At 39.8% G+C, this 23,334-nt stretch overlaps 1 protein-coding gene across 3 annotated transcripts in view; it reads left to right on the forward strand.

Moving 5' to 3' along the window:
- TET1 (tet methylcytosine dioxygenase 1) overlaps positions 1-23,334 on the forward strand; it is a 70,467-nt gene that overhangs the window by 30,072 nt on the left and 17,061 nt on the right. For all 3 annotated transcript variants that reach the window (XM_063337395.1, XM_063337396.1, XM_063337397.1), the window contains 5 exons: positions 1,235-3,767; positions 5,061-5,151; positions 5,790-5,883; positions 19,331-19,539; positions 20,538-20,688. In XM_063337395.1, the coding sequence (XP_063193465.1) occupies positions 1,235-3,767; positions 5,061-5,151; positions 5,790-5,883; positions 19,331-19,539; positions 20,538-20,688 (3,078 nt within the window). The remainder of the gene's footprint in view (positions 1-1,234; positions 3,768-5,060; positions 5,152-5,789; positions 5,884-19,330; positions 19,540-20,537; positions 20,689-23,334) is intronic.

The raw sequence follows: 23,334 nt of genomic DNA on the forward strand, positions 1-23,334 counted from the left end.
GCATTTTAGTTGGTATGAACACAGAAATGTGTCTGATTTAATGGAATATCTTATATTAAACTGGGTGCTGTTTTCTGGGAACTGCTAAGATGTACTGTGCCAACGCATGGTTAATTAACCAGTTGTATTGCTTATATCTGATCCAAAAAGCAGTACTGGTTTTCTTGTTAAGTAGGGCTTAAGGCTACAGAATATTTAAATAATTCTTAGATGTTACAATAAAATTAAGTACTACCACTGTCTATTGTGACTTAAAAATTAATTTTGAAAGAGAATTTAATATAAATAGAAATAAACTTTAATTAGCATAATAAAAATGGGATTCCTGCCTTTATTGCTGTTTCTGCCTGGGTTCTTTGCCTTAATTATTTTTTTTTCAAACTTAAATTGCGTAACTCCTTACTTGATAGGCATACTACTATATTAAATGAGGCCTATATATGTACTCCTTCCAGGACACAGTATTCTGACTGTCTAGATTTTGGCATTGCTTCAACCATATGAATTGTATAATATCAGGGAAGATGAAGAATATGTTTAACTAAATATTAGAGTTTACTAAAGTGCTGATGATGGTGGCTTACATGAGAGGCTGTTCAGAAACCTGGAAGTTACCATCTAAATACGGAAGCTAAACACAGTGTTTAGAGGGTAACGTCCAGGTGAGCTCCTGTTAATTGCCTTACTCTCCATTTCTGCTTAGGTTCTGTCATTTTTTAAGGACTTGAAACTAAGCCTGAAACTAGCCATTCTTGTTAAAGTGACCAACCAAGTGTTGTATCAGTTTCTCGGTCTAGCAAAATACATACAATTATATAAAATTACTACTAAACTTTCTGTGGTAGAATCCCTTAGATTTCAATCCTGCTTTGAACTCAAGGGAGATTTTCATCTGCTTAAGCTAATTCTTTAAAAATTGAATCCTTAGATCTGATTCTAAATGTTGAAGTCCTTTATCTTATCTGTGCATTCATTTCTTTAGTTTACCACCACATGCACACACTTTCTTCCTCTGCTCCCCCAACAGTGGAAAAAATAGCTATAAATATGGATAGGGTCTTTAGGCTTCAGGGTTTTTTATGACTTCCTGGGGTTTTTTTTCAATGTGCCTGTGCTTAATTGGGATATTCCTTATATCTGTCAAAGTAGGGTTTAATTGCTGTAAATCTTATGCTTCTTATTTTTAATGTTTTTGAACAGCTGTTACAACCACTTTCTTATTATTATTTTACAGGCAAATTTAGAAAACAAACCAGTAAATGGCCGCAGACCAGAACTCATGGAATGCAGTATATGTGGTCATGGTGAAAAATACAGGGTGAAAACAAACCAAACAGTACCCATTGAAAATGTGCAGTCTAAGGAGAAAGAAAGAATGACGGGCTTAGAAGCAGAGAGGTGGGCGCATAATGAGAAGCCATCTTTTGGTGTCCATGTCAACGGAGATATCCATGGAACTGTGACAGGCAATGAACACTTGAAAAATGCTGAAGACAGTGAAAGAGCAGTCTCTCCCAGTCAGTTAGCTGAGCCAAAAAAATCATTTGCACAGACCATCAAAAATGGCATAAAACCCCTACATTATTCACCACCGGAAGCAGTTGCTTCATTGAAAAAAGTATCCATAGAGGAAAGGGCAGATTTGACAAGCAACTCCCACATGCAATGGACGAAGGGTACCAATCTAAATAACATAGTAAACACTCTGACAACTGGTGTTGGCTGCATTCACCCAGAAAAACATGGAAATGTTGTAATGAAAGAGGAGAACTGCACTTGCAGCATCTTTCAGGGTTCTAATGAGGCAGTTTTGCAGACGGGTTCCCTTTCGCATCTTCAGGAAAGCTTGTGTGTTCCTCCACGGCCTGGAGAGGAAGGGCATGTAGGGAAGGATGGCTTTAAAGTACCTAATGCGGAGACACAGCATGAGGATTCTTCACTCCAGACAACTTTCTTGTCCCTGATTAAAACCAGAAATTTAACTGTGGAGCAGGTTGTAGCTATTGAAGCTTTAACACAGTTATCCGAAGCCCCCTTAGAAACTTCACCAGCTAAAACTGAAAGTACTGAATGTACAGAAGGAACAACTTCCAACTTGCTCCATGGTTATAAGAGGGATATTTCATCCTCCTTCACATCTTCTGCATTAAAAGAAATCAAAGACACTTACTTACAGAATGAGCAACAGCTCTTGGCTCACTGTGCTCACTCGCAGAAGCAGCTCCCTAATAAGGCAGTGTTATACAATGGCCAAAGTTCAATTTCTGAATTGCGTGATAAACCTGCCAATCTGGCTGGTGAGATGTATAAATTACAGTTTTCCTCAAGAGATACCAAAACTTTGTCTGACTTAACATCTAATGCAAAATCATTTTCAGGATATGCTACCAAGAAAAATTACGCTCATGATCCAGTCACCCTTGCACGGTATTGCAGTGCCTCACATAATGTCCAGCAAACAAGCAACGACTTGGAAACTCTGGGCCAATCAGAGCAAAAGCCAACCTGTAATGATTTGAACTTGGAAGCTAGTTCTTTGATTAGAGAAGGAGGAATTCACAGCCAGGATGAAGAGGATGTAGCTACACAACTAACCCAACTTGCAGCGCTAATTGAATCAAACCAGACAAATCCAGAGCAGAAGAATGACATAAAGGCATCCCTGCTTAATCTAATATCACACGAGAGGCAGCCAAAATATAACCAAGATCTGTTGCAGAAAAAAGAATCTGTATTTTTTAGGCATAATTATAGTTCGTTACTGTTAAAGCAAAAACAAACAACAAATAAAAAAGGAAATACTGTACCATGGAAACCAAGACACAAAAAGAAGCCTCAAGAAGCACGCTATCAACAAAATAATCAAAACCAGCTAGAGCTGTTGTCATGCCAGCATGGCGAGTTACAGGACATTTGGATATCATCAAAACTGCACAAGCTTGGTCAAACCGTGCCACAGGACTCCAGAATAGCTCCGTCTGAAAAGAAGTCTCCAAGAACAAAAGTACAGCGAGCACTGAATCAAAATACTTTAGCATCACAAGAAAAAACTAGATTATTTCTCCCGCAAACGCAGATAAAATTCCATAGATGTTTACCTGAGGTACCGCAAGAGAAAAAAAAAGACAGGCTGTTTGGCTGTGAAGTGGTGAATGAGCAAATCAAAACTGCAGGCTCCGGTGACCCGCTAGGCATTGATCCACTGAAAAATGAAGTTGTTGCATGTAACGAATATAGTGACCTGTCCTCCCACAATCCTCTGGCTGTTTCACAGTTGAAAACAGCATCCTTATTGAACAGACCAAGTGAAAACTTACAGATGTTTACAGAAAAATTTAATTCTCAGGTACAGCAAACAGCGAATGTCAGTCAGATGCATCCTTTGCCTCAAACGTTTAATCAGTCTAACCTGAGAGCTAACGAAACGCGTGGTGAAGACAAAGCCTATGTTCAGCAGGGTGCTGTCGAACAGCAAGTAGAGCCGAAGTCGCAGGTGCTGCCTGTTCCCTGTGGTGGGGCCCAGGTACCAGGTGCTGTTGAAGCTCTCAGGAACATGGAGTGCGCGGGCGAGGTGACTGTTCTGACGTCCACCAGTTTGGGCACTGACCACCCACAGAGCACAGGTGACTCAGGGTGTTCTCCAGCAAAAAACACGCTCAGCAGTTTCCTTGAATCACCTATGAAGTTCCTTGACACCCCTACAAAAAATTTAATAGATACACCTACAAAAAAAGGACAATCTGAATTGCCAACGTGTGACTGTGTTGGTAAGTCTTTTTGCTAAACTTTTGCCTGTGCCTTTCAGATGGAGGTGTGTTCATGTTGCTTCTTTTAATGTGAGGAAGTGTACTTAACACTTACTTGGCTGTTGCAAAAGTACCAGATATATATCCTATATATATATATATATATATATCTCCATATATATCACAGATCAATGTTTTACCATTAGGAAATGGGAGGAAATTACTTTTTCCCTTTCCGTAACTTTTGCCTGGTGTTCTGTGGGCCTGCAAAGCACAGCAGAATTGAGTATTTTTGGTAGTGCAACTGGCAGGTTTAAATTCTCTACTTAAATTCAAACCCAGAAGGAAAAGGAGTTTATTCTATTTGTTTTGTTCATTGCTGACTTGTGCTCTATGTCAGTTTATCTGCAGTATGTCAGATTCTGATTTTTATGGTCTAGAACTAGTCTGTACCTGAGATGGGCTGGGCAGAATTTTTCCAGTGTATTGTCATTGTTGCCTAAATGCAGTTAGCTAAGTGGCAGGGCGTAGTTGTGGGCGGTCTTGTTCCTGTCACTGTTAGTCCTGATGACTGATGTCAGTCTGCCTTGAAGAGTCCGTGTCAACAGCTGCAAGACACCTCTCATTGCAGAGAGGAGAGGTACGGTGGAGCTCAGGTGAGAAGGCCACATACATAATAATTTGCATTGCAGGATGAGATGTCTGACCAAACTCAGGATTGAGGATTTTGCAAATACAGCTTGATTGATGGCATTAGACATGCTGTGTTTTCAGACTATCAAAGTGCACAGACGGAAAAATGAGTCAGAGACTTAACAACAAATTGTACACAGGCAGATTGTTTCATCTTTGCTTTACTGTTCTGAATCAACAGAGTGCTAGTTAACAGGCCTGGATTATGTTTTCTGTTATGTAGTATATGACAATCAGTTAATTTTTTTTTTCCTCAATTCCCTTTTGTCTCAAATGAATTAATAATGTTTTCCTACCAGCAAGGATATTGGGAAGCTTACTTAGTCAATACATACCAGCTCCTGTAATGAAAATTTGTAAAGAATGCAAAATATTACTATAATTATGATAACTTCATAACATAAAATAAAAATACTAGCAGATTAATAGGAGGAAACAAGTACAAAAAAATTTTGATGCCTATGAGGAGAAAAATCTGTCGTACTCTATTCATTACGTTTGAGGGACAAATTTTATTTATTTTAATTGAATTTGGAAGATGTTTCTGTAAATCTAAGCTTACTTGTAATGGTGTAAATAAATTTTGTATGTGCCAACTTAGTTTTCTCAACTTGCTTACAGAGCAAATTATAGAGAAAGATGAAGGCCCATATTACACACACCTCGGGACAGGACCAAGTGTTGCTGCTGTGAGAGAAATAATGGAGAACAGGTGAGGAAAATTCAGCATTTAATGCTCACAGTATTTTTGACTGTCTAACCAGGAAAGAAGAAGAGCTATGAGAAAACAGGTGCTATGTTTAGCTTTGTTTTTCTAAACTTTTTGCAGTACTCATTTGTGAAGTGTTTTCCTGTTCAGATGTGCGTGAGCTGAGCACTAGCATTTGAGTTCCAAATTCATGTGTCTTTCCTGAGCTCTTGCAATTTTAAGGTTGAATTGCAAGTGCAGTGTGCTCTTAGCTAGGTGCCAGGGAAGTGGAACAAAAGGAGATCAGCAGCTGGCAGAATTAGGTTTTCTGGTGTCCTACATGTGAAGAAGCTGTGGCCAAGTGAACAGAAAGGTCGCAATAGTGACTAAGTGCACTAGGATTTACGTGCAGATAATATTTTCTTCCCCAAATTATGATTCCTTAGTGGCAGCAGCTTGTTATCAGAAGACAGATGACAAAAACCACGCTTGCAAATAGGATTTTAAATTTAAAAGTATTTTTTGGCATTATAAATATTTTGGTTTTCTTTTGCTCTCAATAAAGTAAAAATAAATTTGTTATTCCTGTTTTATTGAAAATGTTTCCTGTTTTATAATGGTCTACAGCAGTTTGTTTTACTCATGAACTTTTTTTAATGCAGGTATGGAGCAAAAGGAAGCGCTGTAAGAATAGAGGTAGTGGTTTATACAGGAAAGGAAGGAAAAAGCTCTCAGGGGTGTCCAATTGCCAAGTGGGTAAGTTTTTATTTTACAGCAGTAAAATTGTTTTGTATGGCTTTTAAATATCAACTGATGTGTAATCCTTGAGCTTAAATATAATCTGATCTTTAACAAAGATCTGGTTCTTCATTTAATTGATCTGCAAGTCTGCCTGAATGATGAAGTTTAGGAAAGCGGTTTGTTTTTTTAATTATTTAAGATGTGGTGCTATATGTTATGCTGTGGTTTGAATGAGTGTGAAAGACAGGAGCTTAACAGAGCCAGCAGAGATGACCAAATCAGGGGTAAGAAGACCCTGACAGTGTCTGAAAGTTGGAGCGTCTAGTGAAATAAGTTATTGGGAAGTGTGAAAGAGAGAAAAGAAGGGATGGTTACTTGGGAGAGTCGGAAGACTATCCAGAAACATGTTTTAAAACCCTTCTCAGTTGTATGAACACCTGAAGAAAAGAGAGTGTGATGGATGAGGAAGTTCAGTCTCATATGCCATGGAGTTCATTACTATTTCTGAGGAACTGAACTCAGTATTTGGAAATGTAAATTTTATGGTGATAGTTTTCACCAAAGTCTTGTCTCACATTGCTTCATAGGAGCCAGGAAATGAGGTAACAGACACAAGCTCCAGGAGAGAGCTTGGAAAGAATTGATTGTCCTTAATCTTTGCTGAAACCACCGAGGGAGGTAAAAAGTAGACTGGAAATCTTGTAAACTGAGTTTTGGAAAATTATAAAAGAACTTGATTGTTAAAAGAAAAAAAATTATTGCTGTATTTAAGAATTTCAGACTTGATTGAAAAAACGGTGACAATAACTGTACAGTTGGTAGACTAGTCTTTGTAACTACGTGACAAAAAATAAGGCTATTACATATTGTATGTGAATGGTATTGCATGGTCAAGATTTACTGATTATGTTTGGAACAGTCAAAATGTGTTTTTCATACTAAATACATAAACTATTTTTCAGAAAGGAATCCCATATGTGCGTGTTGCTTCAGATAATATTTAATAACAAATCAACGTCCAAGAAAAAAAGATGGTAAAACTAATTTCATAAACAACAGACCCAAAAAGAATGGAATGGTTTTTCTCGGTGTTTCAACTAAATAAAACACTCAGTTTTAACACAGGACAGGAGTGAAAAATCTTACCTCAGAAAGAGTTGTGAGCAGTTGAAAGGAAGAAGGCATTTAAAACTAACTCTTAACCTTGATTTTTCTGTTGCCAGTATCAACATACTGTCTTTTATGTAAAACAGAAATGATAGATTTTGTTCTGTATCTGCATGGCTGTAGGTGTCCAACATGTGTTTACAATATGACAGCCAGAAAGCACTCGGATACAGACAGAAAAGGCTGTTTTAAGGTATGGGGACCTGCTCTCCAGTTAGTTAGATTTTCACATATCTGTATGTAAAGTGTTTGCAAGAGCAAGCTTTAATGTTCATTTAACTTAAGTTCCAATTTTATTTTATGCACCAGTGACTTTTTTTGTGTGCGAGTTCAGACGTAGAGAGGATGAACGCTTTTCCAAGTCTGCTAACTCTTATTGTGTGACTGTTCAGTGCAAGAGAGGGAAGGAAATCACTGAAATCTCCTCTGTAGAACTGTTTCATCCTGTATAAAATCCACATTTGGGGGTTGGTATTCTTAATGTGTTGCATTAACTTTTCATTGGCAATGCTAGTTTTAATCCTTATAATGGGGCATATTTGGTTTTTGGCTATGACCAAAGAAACATAATTGTGAAATTTGTTTGAAAGCATATGGAAAAAGTTTGCTGTGCTCTCTGATAATTGCAGTCACGAGGTTCTGTCGGCTGCACAGAGACTTTCACTTACTCCTTTACGGTGTACATTGGGACAGGCTCGTTTCTGCTTTGCAGATGGACAAACTGTTGCCCTTAGGGCTCCTGAGAGACTTGTTGGTGAGAGCACCGTGATGGAGCTCTGCTGAAGCAAATATGATAAAAAAAAAATATGAATGTATCTGTTGATCATATTGAACTATTTTTTTCCCAATTTTCCCTATTTCCATTAGATAACTGTGTTCTATTGGTTCATTAGAAACAATTTAAGATTAAAGAAGGCTTTCTAAAATACCTGTGTCCATACATTCTTCTGCATTTCATAATACTGATTCTCTCGTAAATTGTTTTTGCTTAAATGGCTCCAAAGATGGGCCTGGTGTGTTAAACATTTACGGGGACAGACTCCTTTACCCAAAAGGAGCTGATGTTTTCGTAGATTTCAGGTTACCATAAACCTGCAGAGTCTTTTAGTCTTCTTTTGAGAAGAAATAAACATCTGTCTCTTCTGTATTTTTTGATGTATTGTATTTTAGGGTGATACTTTGTCCCTCTGGATGTGGACAAGAATGCTCCTATTAGTTGAACCTAAATATTAGTAAATTCTACTGAGGGTTGGAACCCTTTGGTAGTTACATGTGTAAGCATTAGGCTGACACCCACACAAGCCAAGCTGTGTGCAGCGAAGATGAGCTTGCCACTGTTTTCACTACATGCAGCGGCAGGGAGGCTGCGTGACCTCTGATTTTTTTGCATCAGAAATTGTATCGTCTCATTTTTATGTCAAAATAGAATTAATTGGGTTTTGCCAGAGATTTCAAACGTGGATATCTGTGTAGGTGATAACTGTGTGATTAGAAAATAACTTACCATTCCGTGACACATGCTGGGGTAAATGTACTCCTCTTTCTTTTCTCTTTGGAGTGCTTTTGCTTTTTTTGCTTTGTCCAAGTTCATCATACTTCTTCTTCATAAGTTAGAAAAAAACCCACATTTGAAATACTGAAATTGCTGGTCCGTTAGTCTAAGTAGCCCATTCATATACTAAAAAGTTTCATGTTACTGAGAATCCCCTATAACCAGCCAGTGATGAATGATTTGACTCATATCGGTCCCATTGTTTTGTCAGTGCTTTAGCTGATAACGGGTGTGTTGTGTGGTTGGTTTTTTTCTGCTCTCAGTATGTCTGATGGTAAATTACAATTACCTCAATTTATATGAAATGGTTTATGGATTTGTTAGTTGTTCATGAGTAACTCACTTTAGGCATCATCCTCCTGCACTGCAGTCAAAGATACATGTCCCTGACCTCAGAGGAGGGCAGCTTTGGGACGTAGTGTTTTCTGGATTAAACCCATTTCCTATAGGTTCCTTCTCCTGGTTTCAGCGGACATTGGATCAACTTAAGGTATCGTTGCTATCTGTTCTCTTTATTCAGAGTTGCAATGTAATTTTTAAGGCTCTGGCTCTAAATAAAGATAGGACGTAAGAAGCGATAAAAGCGGCCAGGTCAGGGCAGAGGTGATTCTTGCTGATGTCCTGTCTCCAGCACTGACCGATAGCAGAAAAGTGTAAGAGCAGGAGCTGCCTCCCAGAAGACTCGCTTCGTTTCCAGTAATTCATAGCTCTGGTTCCCTGAGCTGGAGGCAGCATCCTTGTGTTCAGTTGCCTTTCATAAACGTTGTCATCTTTATTTCTCCTTTTCCTTCCTGTTCTCTTATGCTGGGAGTTAAAATGGTGGCATAATGTTTTCAACCTTGTGCTCTATTCCCAGTAATTCCTAGCAGTTGTTTTTGCTTTTTTCTCCATTGCAGAGCAGTGATTTGGCATTTTCGTAGCACTTTCTATCATTATGCCAGATCCTCATTCCTGCATGGTAATGGCCAACTCAGAGTCCATCTCTATCTAAAAATAGAATTGTTTTCACCATGTGTGTTAAATATGCACATCTACAGTGAATTTCGTCTGCCATTTTACTGCCTGCTCAGCAGTATGAACTACTTCTTCATTTGTTTGCAGATTGTGCTTGTCTTCACTACTCTGAATTGCTTAGTGTCATCAACAAATGTTGTCATCCTTTTATTTACCCTTCACAAACATGCTGAAGAGCACAAGCTTGAGCAGAGTTCTACAGAGCTCCCATTGGAGACATACCAGCCTTTGTTTCATGTCTTTTCACCAGTTATTCGTATGTGGTCTTTTGATTTGTCCCAAGACACATTAGGGGTTTTTCAGGAGCCTTTAGGAAGGGACCTTACTGAATGGCTTTTGGAAATCTAGAAAGGCCTGCAGTATGACTGAGCTGTGACTTCACTTCAGGAAAAGTTTATTTTACTTTTCCCTGTGCACACTTTTCCTGTGTGGTCACTGCTGTGTCCCACACAGACACCAGCCTGTGGTGATCACTGAATCGTCTTTCTTCCAGGGTCTTTTTACAGTGGTATCCTCTTGCTAATCTTCAAGCCCTCTGGTACTAACGTATTCTAAATCAAGGCAATGCACACTGCATTTAATACTTCAGTTGTTTCATCCTTGAGTTTCTTGGTGGATGTCATATGACCTTGGCAAATTGATGCTGTTTGGGGAGGTGGTGGTGGCTTGGTTCGGGTTTGGGGTTTTTTTGTCATTATTGTCCTATAACCACTTTTGTCAGGGCTTTAACTTCAGGAAAAAAAATCCTTGGCTGTCCTCTGAGAAGGTTTCTGACATAGGAATCACTTCTTGTTTGTGAACACAGCAGAAGGCGGGTTTGCATCTTGAGCCTTATCTTCCCTGAGTGCTTTTTTTTTTTCTTTTCTTTTTTAAACACTTGGATGATCTGTTAACGCTTCAGATTCTGTTAGCTTGCTGGTGGCCCTAATTTGTTTGAAAATACAGTGTTATGGGGCTCTTACGCCTTTGCAAGTAGTTCCTCTTTTGTTTCTGTACTCTTTGCCTTTTTTGGGTTTTATATTTATAACTTGACAGATCTTTATTATCTTTTTTGTAGCATTGGTTGTATATTAGCAGGATATATAAATAATAAAACAATAGGGGTGGATTAAAAACAGGTAAAAAACACAATTACAAATACTTTTAAGGTATAATTAAATTCGAAATTATGGTTCTTTACAGACCTGAACCTAATATTATCCACTGAGATTAATTAATTTTTTAAAAGTAATGCTTAGATAACCCACTATTATAACCAAGATTTTATACATCACTGAACTGATAGGAATTTGTCGCTGAATACCAGAAACTACAATTTGTTGTTTGCTGCATGAGCAGCAATGTGCTGCATGAGCCTTAATAAGAATAGATTATTCTGCAGATGCGGAGAAGATGATTTTTTTTAGTTTCCTAGTTTAGCTTGAGTTGAGAAAGTGGTTGATATTGGGAATTGAAAAAGCAAGAAAACAGAGAAGTTACTCCAGCTTCTAGGCTCTCTATGTATTAAGTTAGTGTTAGTATTAGAAGAGATGTGGAATTTATTAAAGAAAACGAACTGATGAATGACTACCTAAAGGGGGCTACAGGAAAGCCGGGAAGGGACTCCCAGGGCGTGGAGTGATAGGATGGAGGGGTAATGGTTTTAAACTGAAAGAGGGGAGATTTAGATTAGGTAACAGGAAAAAAATTCTTTGCTTTGAGGGTGGTGAGCCCCTGGCCCAGGTTTCCCAGAGAAGCTGTGGCTGCCCCATCCCTGGAGGTGTTCAAGGCCAGGTTGGACGGGACTTGGAGCAACCTGGTCTGGTGGGAGGTGTCCCTGCCCAGGGCAGGGGGTGGCACTGGGTGGGCTTTGAGGTCCCTTCCAACGCAGACCATTCTGATTCTGTGAGCCAGGTACCTTGCTCTGCAGTGAATGATCATTACTGACCAACTGAGCTGTCAGAGGACCACTTTATCAGGAAGTCAGGCACCTGTAAGCAGACTCTCTGATACTTATTTTCTGGATCCCACTTGGCAGTGAAATGGTCGGGAGGCCTGGTGCAGCACTGCTAGCTAGGGCATAGTGAAGCTGTTGTGCTGTCTGGAACATGATAAAGCAGGGAATTTTTGAAATATATTTGAAAAGAGCTTTAAAGTAAATTCTCTTGGACTAGGTGTCCCCTGGCCGCAGGTTTAAGTAGAATGTGCTGCTCCATTCTGCTTTAAACAGTTTACTGTACTTCAAGCTTTTATTTAATTTCTTAAACTGTCTTAATGATTAAATGATGTTCTCCATAGTAGAAGCCTGAAAGGAAATTAATTTTGGCACACGGAGAGGGTGGTTGGTGGGGGTTTCATTTACCCTTTTGGACAACGTTGTGTTAGAGCATCGCTTTCTTGCCATAATCTTGTAATAGGTTGAGTTAGTGTATGTGGCAGGTACTATAGCTGTGCAGGCACTATTTTCACTGTTTGCTAGGAGGCACGCCTGCTAAATACAGAATTAGAGGAGTTTATTTTGGACGAAAATGTTTGTAACATTATCCAAAGTAAAGCTGTTCTTGGTTAAGTGTTGCTATGCTTTGAGATTCAAAATTATTAGAAACTTCTCCATGATTTCTGAGGTAAATAGAAGTGTGTTAATATTGTTTAATGTGAAGAGCTACTCAAATATTTTAATAGAGTAAACATGAAACAAAAAAGCTATGGTAAGATAAGCAAAGTTAAGTATTATAAAAGAGCAAGCATTTAAGTTGGTATTACCACCACCTTAATGAAAACAAATGAGATATCTGAACAGAGAGAGCAGATTCTTATTGTCATCCATCTCATACAATGTGCAGGTTACCACTGCCTGCAATATAACAGAAAGGGAAGTTTGAGGCAGTAAGGGGGCACTGGAAGGTGAGACGAATTTTGTCCTCATTTCTGCCGTATTGGTTGCATGATGAGAGAAGAATCATTTAACCTATACGTACTGCAGTCTGCTCATTTGTAAACAGTACAATACGGCTTCCAGTACCTACTTGAAAACAGGTGTTTGCAGATAACTGCAAATATCACACTTCAGTGATATTGCTGTAAAAATAGCTAAGTTAACTTCATAGTATTGTGATTGATAGTAACTGTTCTGTGCTAACTCTTTTGATGTAGTCTGCTAATACTCGAGAAGAGATAATTTAGGCAAGTGGAACTTGCTTCCATTTTAAAATCTCTTAGACATGCTGAGAATAAAAGGATGTAACATTTTTCCAGTAAGAAAAGAGTTTAATGTGGTTTAATGTGTGTGTGCGGGTGAACTAGGAAACAGGAGGGAAGACTCACTTCTGTGGCAAACAACTGCTGTCTGTTAACACAGCATCACCTGGAGGACAGCAGCAGGTTCTAACAGCACCATGCTCTCACTTTGCGCTGGTGGAGATTACTATGGCATTGTAGCTTAGCAGAAAATCTCGTCCTGTGTAGGGAGGGCTCCATACATGGACTTTGCGCAGAGGCAGAATCTGCAGGTTAGAAAACTTGGAGCCAAACTGTTCTAAATGAGTCGCCTATTTCAGGAAATTACAGTGAGCAGTGAAGCTATGTTCTCACTTTAAAATCAGCTACTGATATCCTGCAAAGGTGACACAGCTATTTTACTGAAGAAATTCAGAATGAGCTGGAGGGAATATTGCAGTGGAACCACAGGGAGATGAAATAAACGTAAAAAGGACATTTTTGTTGGTTCCATTATTTTTTTTTTTAATCCAGTAATTGATAGCAGTGTATTTAACTCCCAATTAAAATTTTGTACTATTTGCTAGTGGTGTCTGGTTTATATCATGTTAAAGTTGCACAACTATTCTGGTGATCCTAAATTGGAACATAATTTCTCATCCATGTGGTAATTCAGCATCTGGTATGCTGAGCTTCTGCAGCCTGACTCTTAGCTACTTCCATAAGTCCTGTGCGTGCTAATTTAGATAGACTGGCTTGTGTTTAAGGACATCAAGTAATTTTTATTCACAGTGTACTTATTCCTTGTTCTAGAGCTCCTGCCAAGGGTTGAGACAGTTGTTTCAACAATCTGAAAGGAATAATTCAAGTAAGCAGAACTGAAGCATCTGTACAGCTGAAGCAGGTTTTATTGATAGCGTAACTTTACTGATGCTATTCAGTACGTTCAGAAGTTATTTGAAAAAAGTGGGAGACACTGAGGTGATGAACTGCTGACGATACAGAGTTGTTCAGGATAGTGAAGAGGAGGGACACAGGTATCATGAAGAGCAGGAAGGACTTGTGATCCAGAATAATGGCCACTAAAATGATAGCTAAAACTCAATAAATATAAAGTTACACAAAAAGTGGAGTGTTGTAGTTTCATATACACAGAGCTGTACGCTAGGCTGAGTGTTACTGCTTGGGATAATAATTGATTAGACATCGTCTTCAGTGTTCTGAGTGATGAAAACAACAAAAGAAACTAGTGAAAATTACTGGGCAGGAATAAAGAAAGCATGAAACATAATTATGCCTGTGTGAGAAAGCATGCTGCACCCTGATCTTGCATACTCTCTGCAGTTCTGGTCCCCCAGCTGAAGAAAGCACAGGAGAGCTGGGGAAGACAGGTGGAGCTACAGACTCCTCAGCCTGGCAGAGATGGAAGGGGAGAAAGCAGAGCTCTCTAAAGTCTGGTGGCATGAAGAGCTGAACAGCAATCGATTATTCACTGCCTCATCCTTTATCAAAACTAGAGGGCACTAGCAGGGGGCGAGCACGAAGAAAAGGTAGTGTTTTTTCTTTCAGGTAGTCTGGAATTAAGCTTTGCCTGGGAATGTAGTGGATGGTAAAATGCTGCATGGATTTAGAAGTGAGTGGACAAATGGAAAGAAGGCAAATCCTTCCAAAGCTGAGAGAGCACATCCCCCGAGCTGCTGGCAGGTGGCTAGGAGGTGCCTGGCAGTTGTTGAGAAGCATCTCCACATCCGAGTGCTGTTCTTACTACTCATCCCAAGGCAACTGCTGGTAGTCGCTCTCAGGATCAGGGTGTAAGGCTGGACAGTCCTCGCCTCTGACCTCATCCTGCTCTTGAATTCTCAGCATCCCTTTCTGTCTCTTCGCTATCCTTGTATGTGAGGGAGTGAAAAAAACTAACTTTTCCTCTCATTGATCCCATAACTTGCTGCTAAATTGCTGGAGCAAATTATGTTGCGTATGGCACCTCTTCAGTAAACTTACCCTAGCTTTTGGCTCATGCTTTCCGTTAAGAAAATTGAGTAAAATTCTACTTTTGTGGCCTGTAGAAACAGAGGTGTAGCTACAGTATGTTGCCATAATAGCTGTCGATTGTATTTCTGTCCTAGCTGGCTGGCTGGGTCTTGCATTGAAGGCGTGCTCATATTCTCAGATTCTGCCATTTGAGAGTATCTGGACTAGCTAATAAATTAGTTGAATTGTTGCCCTCCTTTAGGTATGCACGCAAACAAGGACATGTGAATGGCTGTAGTGACGCAGAAGCAGCACGGTACAGAAAGCAGCAGGGGTGGGTGCCCCGACTACAGCACAGGAGGGATGTACAAATCTTGGTTTTGAAAATGATTAAAATAAACGAGCATCCTGCCCAAATTGGCAACCTACAAGGGTGGTACTTGTGGGGTTGTGTGTCCAAATATGTACGTGCATAAGAAAGCTGTTTGGAAGGAGATGTGTCCCATGGCAGCCTTTCGTTTTGTCCTAGCTGTGGTTGTGTTAGCAGACAGGTGAGGGAGTGGGGAGCGCGTAACTTCATGCCCCGTTGTTGTGAGTGCAGAATGGGGCTGGTAGGGACTGGTCAAGCATTGCAGGGGAGTTTGTTACCTCCCAGAAGTGCTGCCTTGCAGCTGAAGCAGATTATTCATTGTTAATGTGGGAATCTTTTGATGGATACTCAGTACTGATGACAGTTACCGCTGGCTAAAATGAGTTCAGGGATAATCTGTCCCTACATACCTGTAAAAAGCTGACCATATGCCATTTAAGTGTTACTTAATGCTTTACAAACTCATTACAAGTCTGTTTGGTTGATTATATTATTTTTCTATGTGATTCTTTCCATTTTAAAAAGCTAGTTTTAAAGTTACGCCACTTAACAAATGCTTATTTTCTCTTTCCTTTTAAATGCATTAGGGACCAAAATTAAACAAACTGAAGTATTAAATTATTTACTTTATCTCTGTTGTTAACTACACCACAGAAATCATGAGTGGTACCAACAACTTTTGGTGACAAGATTGGCCAGCTGATTTGTATGGTGTTCACAGTCGGAGGAAACGTTGAGGGACTTGCTCTGTTTGTTGCATATTTAACTTAATATTTGGCATCTTGGTGTTTCATAGGTAAACAATAAGTACGCTGGGAATTATGTTTGCAAGCTTTCAATAGCAAATAAATACGCATTTTAAATTATTGCATAAAGAATTGATTAATAAATGGTATTATTATTGTATTATCTGTGGCTGTGACAGTGTACTAGTTCCATTTGCTTTACTGAGGAGGACACTGTGTCAAATGCATGCTGACAAAAGGACAAAACAAACTAAAATGCAGGCTGAGATTTTTATATATGCTATTCTCCTGATGATATCATTAACACGGTTTTGCTGTTGTATGAATTTAACAAGTGTGATGATTCCATAAAGTAAATAGGAGAGGAGGCAGTTGGTTAAAACACTGTATGATTTGGGGATGTTTAAGGGTGAGAAGATCTTGGAACCATCCCCAGTAATTTCAAGCTGCAGAAACGGGAATAGAAATAAAGAAATAAACTGGAGACAGATAAAGACTAATTGAAGAAATGATCAGTCAACTAAAGCCTTATTGCGTCCATTACTTAGAAAAACAGTAAGAAATCTGAGCTGTAAGCACATCAGGCAAAATATTGATAAGCCATCCACAGCTTGTCGTATTTTGGGTTGTAGTAATTACTCAGATAAACACAAGTTTAGTAACAAAAGCAAATGCAGTCGGTTTTACTTCCACTTGATATGTATATACCTATAATACAATTTATTGTAGAGTTCAGAAATCCATATGATGTAGTCAGGCAGTTGAAGACAAATGACAAGTTGGAAATAAATGGATTTACGTTAGTGTTAATGTTAACTGAGAAGTCACCAAGTCAAGCAGCGCAGTGACGGTTTCCCCCACCAGAAAAACTGTTAAATCATCGAGTATGACACGGTGTTTCTCTTGGCTGGATTTATTCTATAGTTTCAGTTGTCCTGCTCAAATGTGCTTTGCTGTATATCAAGTGTGGTATTGCCGTGGGTTTGTTGTTATTACAAAAGGGAGACTCTTGTTTATTGCTGCTTTGGGAACGTCAGCTGTAGCACGTGGAGGGACATCATCAGTTTATATGGTAAAAGCAACACATCTCCAGCTCTATCACGATCACTGGCTGCGGGAACGGAGGAACCGTGGTTGGTCTGGTACCGTGGTTGTTTTGGTTCCAGAACAGTCAGGTGAGGAAAGTGCCTCATCTCTGGTAACAAAAGGACAGGAGTGCTCCACCCGTAGTAGTCAGATGAACATAGGATGTAACCTCTTAAGAGCCACAGGAATTAAATTCAGACAACGAATAAATCTACCTTTATGGCCTGAAAGATGATGTATTGTAAAATGTTTTTGGGTCCAAGAAGAGTATTGCATTCTGTACCGCGTGCATAATGAAGCAAATTCCAGTTTATGTTTAACTCCAGGGAGGTGTGGCCTTAAAGAAAAGGAAGCTGTAGGAAACTATTTAAAGGAAACTGTAAATTTCCTTCCCGTCAGTTTGTAGTTTTTCCAGTTTAGAATTGTGTATTTCCAGTTGAGAACTATATGGGAACTCAAAAAGGACAACCTGATGTCGTACTGGGAAACTAAGAGGTACCAAATTTCTTTATTGTAGTTACAAAGTCTAGAAACCAAAAAGAAAAAAAGAAAAAAGATTAAAAGCATCACCCTTCATGCTGAGTAACAAAATTAAATTCTTCTCCTTCTGACTTGAAGGAACTGTGCTGCCTCGGGAATGTAAAACTCACTCTGATGTGAATAACCTGCATTGTATCCCAGCCATAATAGATTTTCTGTAAACCTCACTCAAATGTAAATGAGGTGCATTATTTTTCTTTCTTTATAAAAAATACGGTACTGGTTGGTCAGTCACAACCAAGACTCCTTTTGAGGAATGGTATCTCAGATGCATTTGCTTGTTTTCTCGCCAAGTTTAAGGCTGTCTGTAAGACTGTATGATTAAATTCAGAAGGATGATACTTTCTCTCTTGACACAAATTAACTCTAAGCTTGCGTCTTCCTGCTAAGCCTGCACAGATTCCCTCTGAAATGGTTTATCTATTGGAAATCTTTTCAGTTGCAGATTAATTACAGGTGTGCTTTGCTCCTCACTTTTAATGAGTTCAAATAATTTAGATATTCACAGCTGATCAGGCTAAGGGTCACATATGAGTGACAGCTGCACATCTGGCAACAAAGAACCTTTGACAACAGTCCAGTAGGGAATCTGCCTGAAAATGCAGATATTTGGAGATATTCAAAGAATAAGTGTTGTGAGTTGCTTTTGAAGCCCGTGACTAGTAAGATGCCTGAGGACATTCTGCTAATGGAGAGGGAGTTTTGGGTGGAAAGCTGGGATGACCGGCTGCTTGTCCTGAGCAAGCGTGTTGCTACAGAGCTGGCAGAGAATATCTGCAACGTAAGGGCTTGCCTCAGCAGGCAGAAAGGAAGAGACTCACTGGTCCCCATCCTGTGAGGACGACACAGCTGAGGAAGAGGATTTAGCCTCTAGTGCCGGAGGGAGGTCCAGGCACAGTGTGCTTGGAGCTTAATGCTGAGATCTTGACACCTTTGTTGGAGACCTTGTACAGGCTATGCTGGCTAAAACATGTTTGGAGAATAGATAAACATATTTTCAAAGATTATGTTCTTGTATTGCCTCATTTGAGTGCTTTTTTTTTTTTTTTGGTCATCTTACAATGCAACTCTATTTCAGATTGTGGTAAAAACCTAAACATGTGGGATTAGGGCTGTCTAGCTTTTTCTTCCCCCCCCCCCTTTTTTTTTTTTTAGTTCAGTGGTATATTGAACTGTTTATTGTTGTGTTAGTCTCTGTGTTTTATGAATGAGGTTGACAAAGATTCCTTTGCGTATCATAGAGTTTAGTAAAAAAACTTACGCAGTCTGCTAAGAACTTTAATCTAGGTTGTCTAGGGGTATGTTCTTAAAAATCTCATTGCTTCCTTCCCTAAGAACACAGTTTATTTTCATCACTTTCTTCTGATCTTACTTTGCGAGGTGGGAACTATTTTATGTACTGATACGTAGCTGTGGTAACCATCCTAACCCATGCATACGGGTGCTTTTGTGGTGTGCTTTTATGTACCTGCGTTCCGGGGTTTGGCAGTATGTTTTCTGTATGATTTTCAAGGTAACTGTTGTCTCAGGATTATTATTTTCTTCTAGTAGTTATTTTCCTCTTAATCCATCTTCTTTATTGTGTAAAATATTCCTCCTCCTGTAAAATGCACTGCTATTTCTTCTACAGGTAAAAAGGTGACGCAAAATCCTGTTCCAGAACAGAGATCAGTGTGTGATGCTGTCGCAGTCCTACTTGCTGAGGGACACTCTCTGGGCAGCAGTATTTTTTACTCTTCCAGCCCTTACGTGTCCCAGAGAAGAGTAACGCATTACGTGTTTCCTACACCTATCAAAGAATAAACAAAATGATTCTTCCAGGTGATACGAAGAAGTAGCGATGAGGAAAAGTTGCTGTGCTTGGTACGTCAGCGTGCAGGACACCACTGCCAAACTGCCGTCATCGTGATTCTCATACTGGCCTGGGAAGGGATCCCTCATCTCTTGGCTGATACGCTGTACAAAGAACTGACCCAGAGTCTCAGAAAATACGGCTGTCCCACCAGCCGTCGGTGTGCGTTAAATGAAGAGTAAGTGACTTCAATAGTAAACGATTGTGGTGTAGCCCTTTGAATGTTCTGCAGTAAATAACTTGAGAATTCGATAGTAAGACTAATAAAATAAATACACAAAAGCTCATGTAAAATTACAAACCACTAGGTGTCATTTCAGTATAAAACTTAGTTCCTTGCTTTTCCTGGAGACCAGGCACTAAGTGATGGTTGTACTCGCTGCACCCAGGGAGAGGGGTGCAATGAACTTCTCTCCTGGCTTTGCGCGCACGCTGCCCGAGATGCTCAGTGTGCCCTCGGCACACACAGCCATGCCAAAGAGCTGCTAAGAAGGTGATACGTGACCCTTAAAAAAAAGAAAGATTGAACACTCAAAATTGGATCTTCCTCTCTGTGTCTCTATGAAAGGAATGTAGTTTACTTGGCTAGATATAATATATTGCAACTGAGGCTCTGTAGCAGTGCTGCCTTTGTGCTGATTTTTGTGTAGCCTGCATTCAAGCAGATTCTTAATAACTGTACGGGACCCGAATCTAATGCTCGTGTTCATAAAGGGCCGGACTAAGTGGGGTTGTTCCATTTTGAAGTTTGGATCAATTTGCCAGCTAATAGTATTGCAGCACATAACAAAATAATTATTGGCTTTAGGGGTAACCTTTAGTAGGAGTGGTATTTTCTTGGATAAAAATTTTTTCCGACTGAAGAAGTCAAAATCAAGCAGCATGGGTACATTAATATAGCTGTAACTCAGTGTTAGGTATTCCACAGAAGTGGGACTTTGAGGAGTGGAGACTGTCTTTATGGGGGGAAAAAAGTTAGCCATCTACACATAAATATTCCCTTAACAGAAAATGTCTGGTTAAACTGTGTTTTATAAATTCCTGTGTTGTTATACTATGTATTATAAATATAATAAATAAATAAAAATGCAACTAACATTGATGTAAAAAGAAAAAAGAAAAAAAAACCCAAACCTGCGTTGTCAGCTGACTTGACATGTCTTTATTTCCTTACAGTCGTACTTGTGCATGTCAAGGACTTGATCCAGAAACTTGTGGAGCGTCATTCTCATTTGGCTGTTCGTGGAGTATGTATTTCAATGGCTGTAAATTTGCCAGAAGCAAAAACCCCAGGAAATTCAGGCTTCTCACGGATGACCCTAAGCAAGTAAGATTTATTTTACTTATTTTACTGTTTTGTTTTCCTCCAAACACTTATTCCAGTTATTTTTCAGAACTAGAAATGGAGTCTGTGGGTATCCACCCTTCCTCTCTCATACATGTATGCACAGCTTATCGCACAGGCACCCAACTAAATGTTTGGTAACAGTAGTGTTTATAATTTTTCCACTGTATGAAAACTCTGTGTCATTTACTGTGCATTTAAATACCCTAAAATTATCCCTAAGTGCTTTTCTGTATGCATATTTAGCTCCTCTGCATAACTCTCGATGAAAAGTTAGTTCTCTGTACGTATAAAATACAGCTAAAGGGTTTTTCTAAGCACTGAGGCTGCATCTCAGAGATTTGGTCCTTTTGCCTTGTCATAGAAAATTTTGCACCTTGGATTGCACTGCTTGCACCCTGCTGTTTGACTGCCTGACAGCCTGGTCTTCTCTTGGCCACCTAGAATAAACTGTTTTTTCTGTGGACAGCGTGTTTTTTAAACATGCAGTGAAATGATACCGTAATTGCTGCTTATGAGTGTTAGTGATGACATAAAGCCGAGATAGCACAGAAAATACAGTGATGGATTTATGTGAAGTAACGAACCTCTAAAATAACCAAACCAAATTAGTTTTTTACATTGAAAATATTTTCATGAAGAAGGAATGAAGGTATTGTAAACTGATAACCACTGCCTGATGAACGTTCGTTCCTCAGGGTAACTCGGAAGTGCCTTTTGTTCTGACGGTAGATGTCTGTAACACCACTTCCCCGTGGAACTCTTAGGAAAAGTATTGTGTCTTTACTAGCACAACTGGCATGCTTTAAGAGACATACGCTGTAGGGCAGTCAGTTACCTAGTTCTCTGTTTGGGTTACCCTGCCGATAGTCTTTCTTGGCTTCTGAACTCCATGGCTGCCAGCTACAGAAAAGACCTAGCTGGTTGAAGTCCAGACAGTAGCAGAGGTATTCTTGCATTGCTTAATGTGTAGTGTACACACATGTATGTACACACAATGTGAAACATTAATTGTGTTCTAGGAAGAGGAAGATGTCATTTGATTCACTGAAGCTAAATGTTCCTCCCAAGTCCTAAGTTTTTCCTGAAAGAGTTGACACAGCATCTTTTACACGTATGTGCCTGAATGCAAAACCCTCAATCTCCTCTGAGTTGTGCTGTCCACTCACGTTGTGGGTAGTCACAAACTTCACTAGTCCTTAAAGTGGGGAACTTCTGCCTCAGCCCTTCTGCCCCTCTCGCTGAATACATGACTAAGGCAGTACAAGCTGAAAATAGCTCTGCTTGTTTCGAAGGAATTTGTTTTGTAAATTTTCAGTTCATAGAAAAATATGCTTATTGGGCATGTCTTCATTTTACAAGTACTATTCCTTCTCCTTTGTCCTTTTCCATTCTCTGTGATCCTGTGTTTTTAGGTTCTCCTCCTGCATAGAATCGTAGAGTCATACAATGTGTTGGGTTGGAAGGGACCTTTAAAGGTCATCCAGTCCAACCCCCCTGCAGTGAGCAGGGACATCTTCAACTAGATCAGGTTGCTCAGAGCCTCATCCAGCCTGGCCTTGAATGTCTCCAGGGATGGGGCCTCCACCACCTCTCTGGGCAACCTGGGCCAGTGTCTCACCACCCTCATTGTAAAGAACTTCTTCCTAATGCCTAATCTAAACCTGCCCTGCTCTAGTTTAAACCATTGCCCCTCGTCCTATCGCTACACGCCCTTGCAAACAAACCCTTGCATGGTGCTGTGCACGAAGCATTCTGTGCATGTGTTTTCTCTGTAGGTGGTATTTTTAATAACATTAGCTGGCGGATCAACAGAGGTGGCAACCTTCATATGTACTGTCTAATGAAATATTAGGCTGTGCCAGATCTCATATGAGAGAGCCCAAATAGATCTGTCTGATCAGAATATGCTCTGTGAGACTGCAAGCTCTGTTGGTGGCATCACTTGCTCCGAGTCTGTGCAGCGGCCACCTTGAGCTTCATTTGAACCCTCGGTCAAGCACAACAGCGTCAGCTGCAGCCTCTGGAAGTGATGCCTCACTCATGAGAGCTGTCTGGTGCTGCCTGTTCACTTGATGGGTAACCTGTAATTTTTTGGAGGAGAACCCCTTCTACCACAGTGTAAAAGCAGTTGCTTAAAAGAGATTACTTAACCAGGACACTTTCTAGATGTGTGATCTAAAAGTGCCTTCCCTTTTCTGTGGAAGTTGTTTTAAAGCCTCTTTGGATTCTGCAGCTGAGAGGGGATGAGGGTTGCGCAGCACACAGGTTCTCCAGAGCTGCGTTTGCCTGCGAGGGGAGCGTGTGCCCCTTTGGGCAACAGCGGTGTTTGGGCACTTGCAGTGTGCATGCAGGTTGTCAATGCATCTCAAGTGAAATTACTGGTAAATAATTTTTCTCTTCTTTTGGTTTAATCATTAATATTTCTAGCAGATACTTCTTTTAGCTAAATATTGGATATTGATGATTTTGCAGATGACATAAAGCTAGGAGGTAGAGCAAATTAAGAAGAAGATAGTTCGAAGTCCAGAAAGATTTGGATCATTTGAGGCACTGGATGAAGTGAGATGAGGTTAAGGGTGTAATATACCTAGGTAAGAATAGTACATAGGATAGATCATTAAGGAT

This window comes from Chroicocephalus ridibundus, chromosome 6, assembly GCF_963924245.1.
Source record: "Chroicocephalus ridibundus chromosome 6, bChrRid1.1, whole genome shotgun sequence".
NCBI lineage: Eukaryota > Metazoa > Chordata > Aves > Charadriiformes > Laridae > Chroicocephalus > Chroicocephalus ridibundus.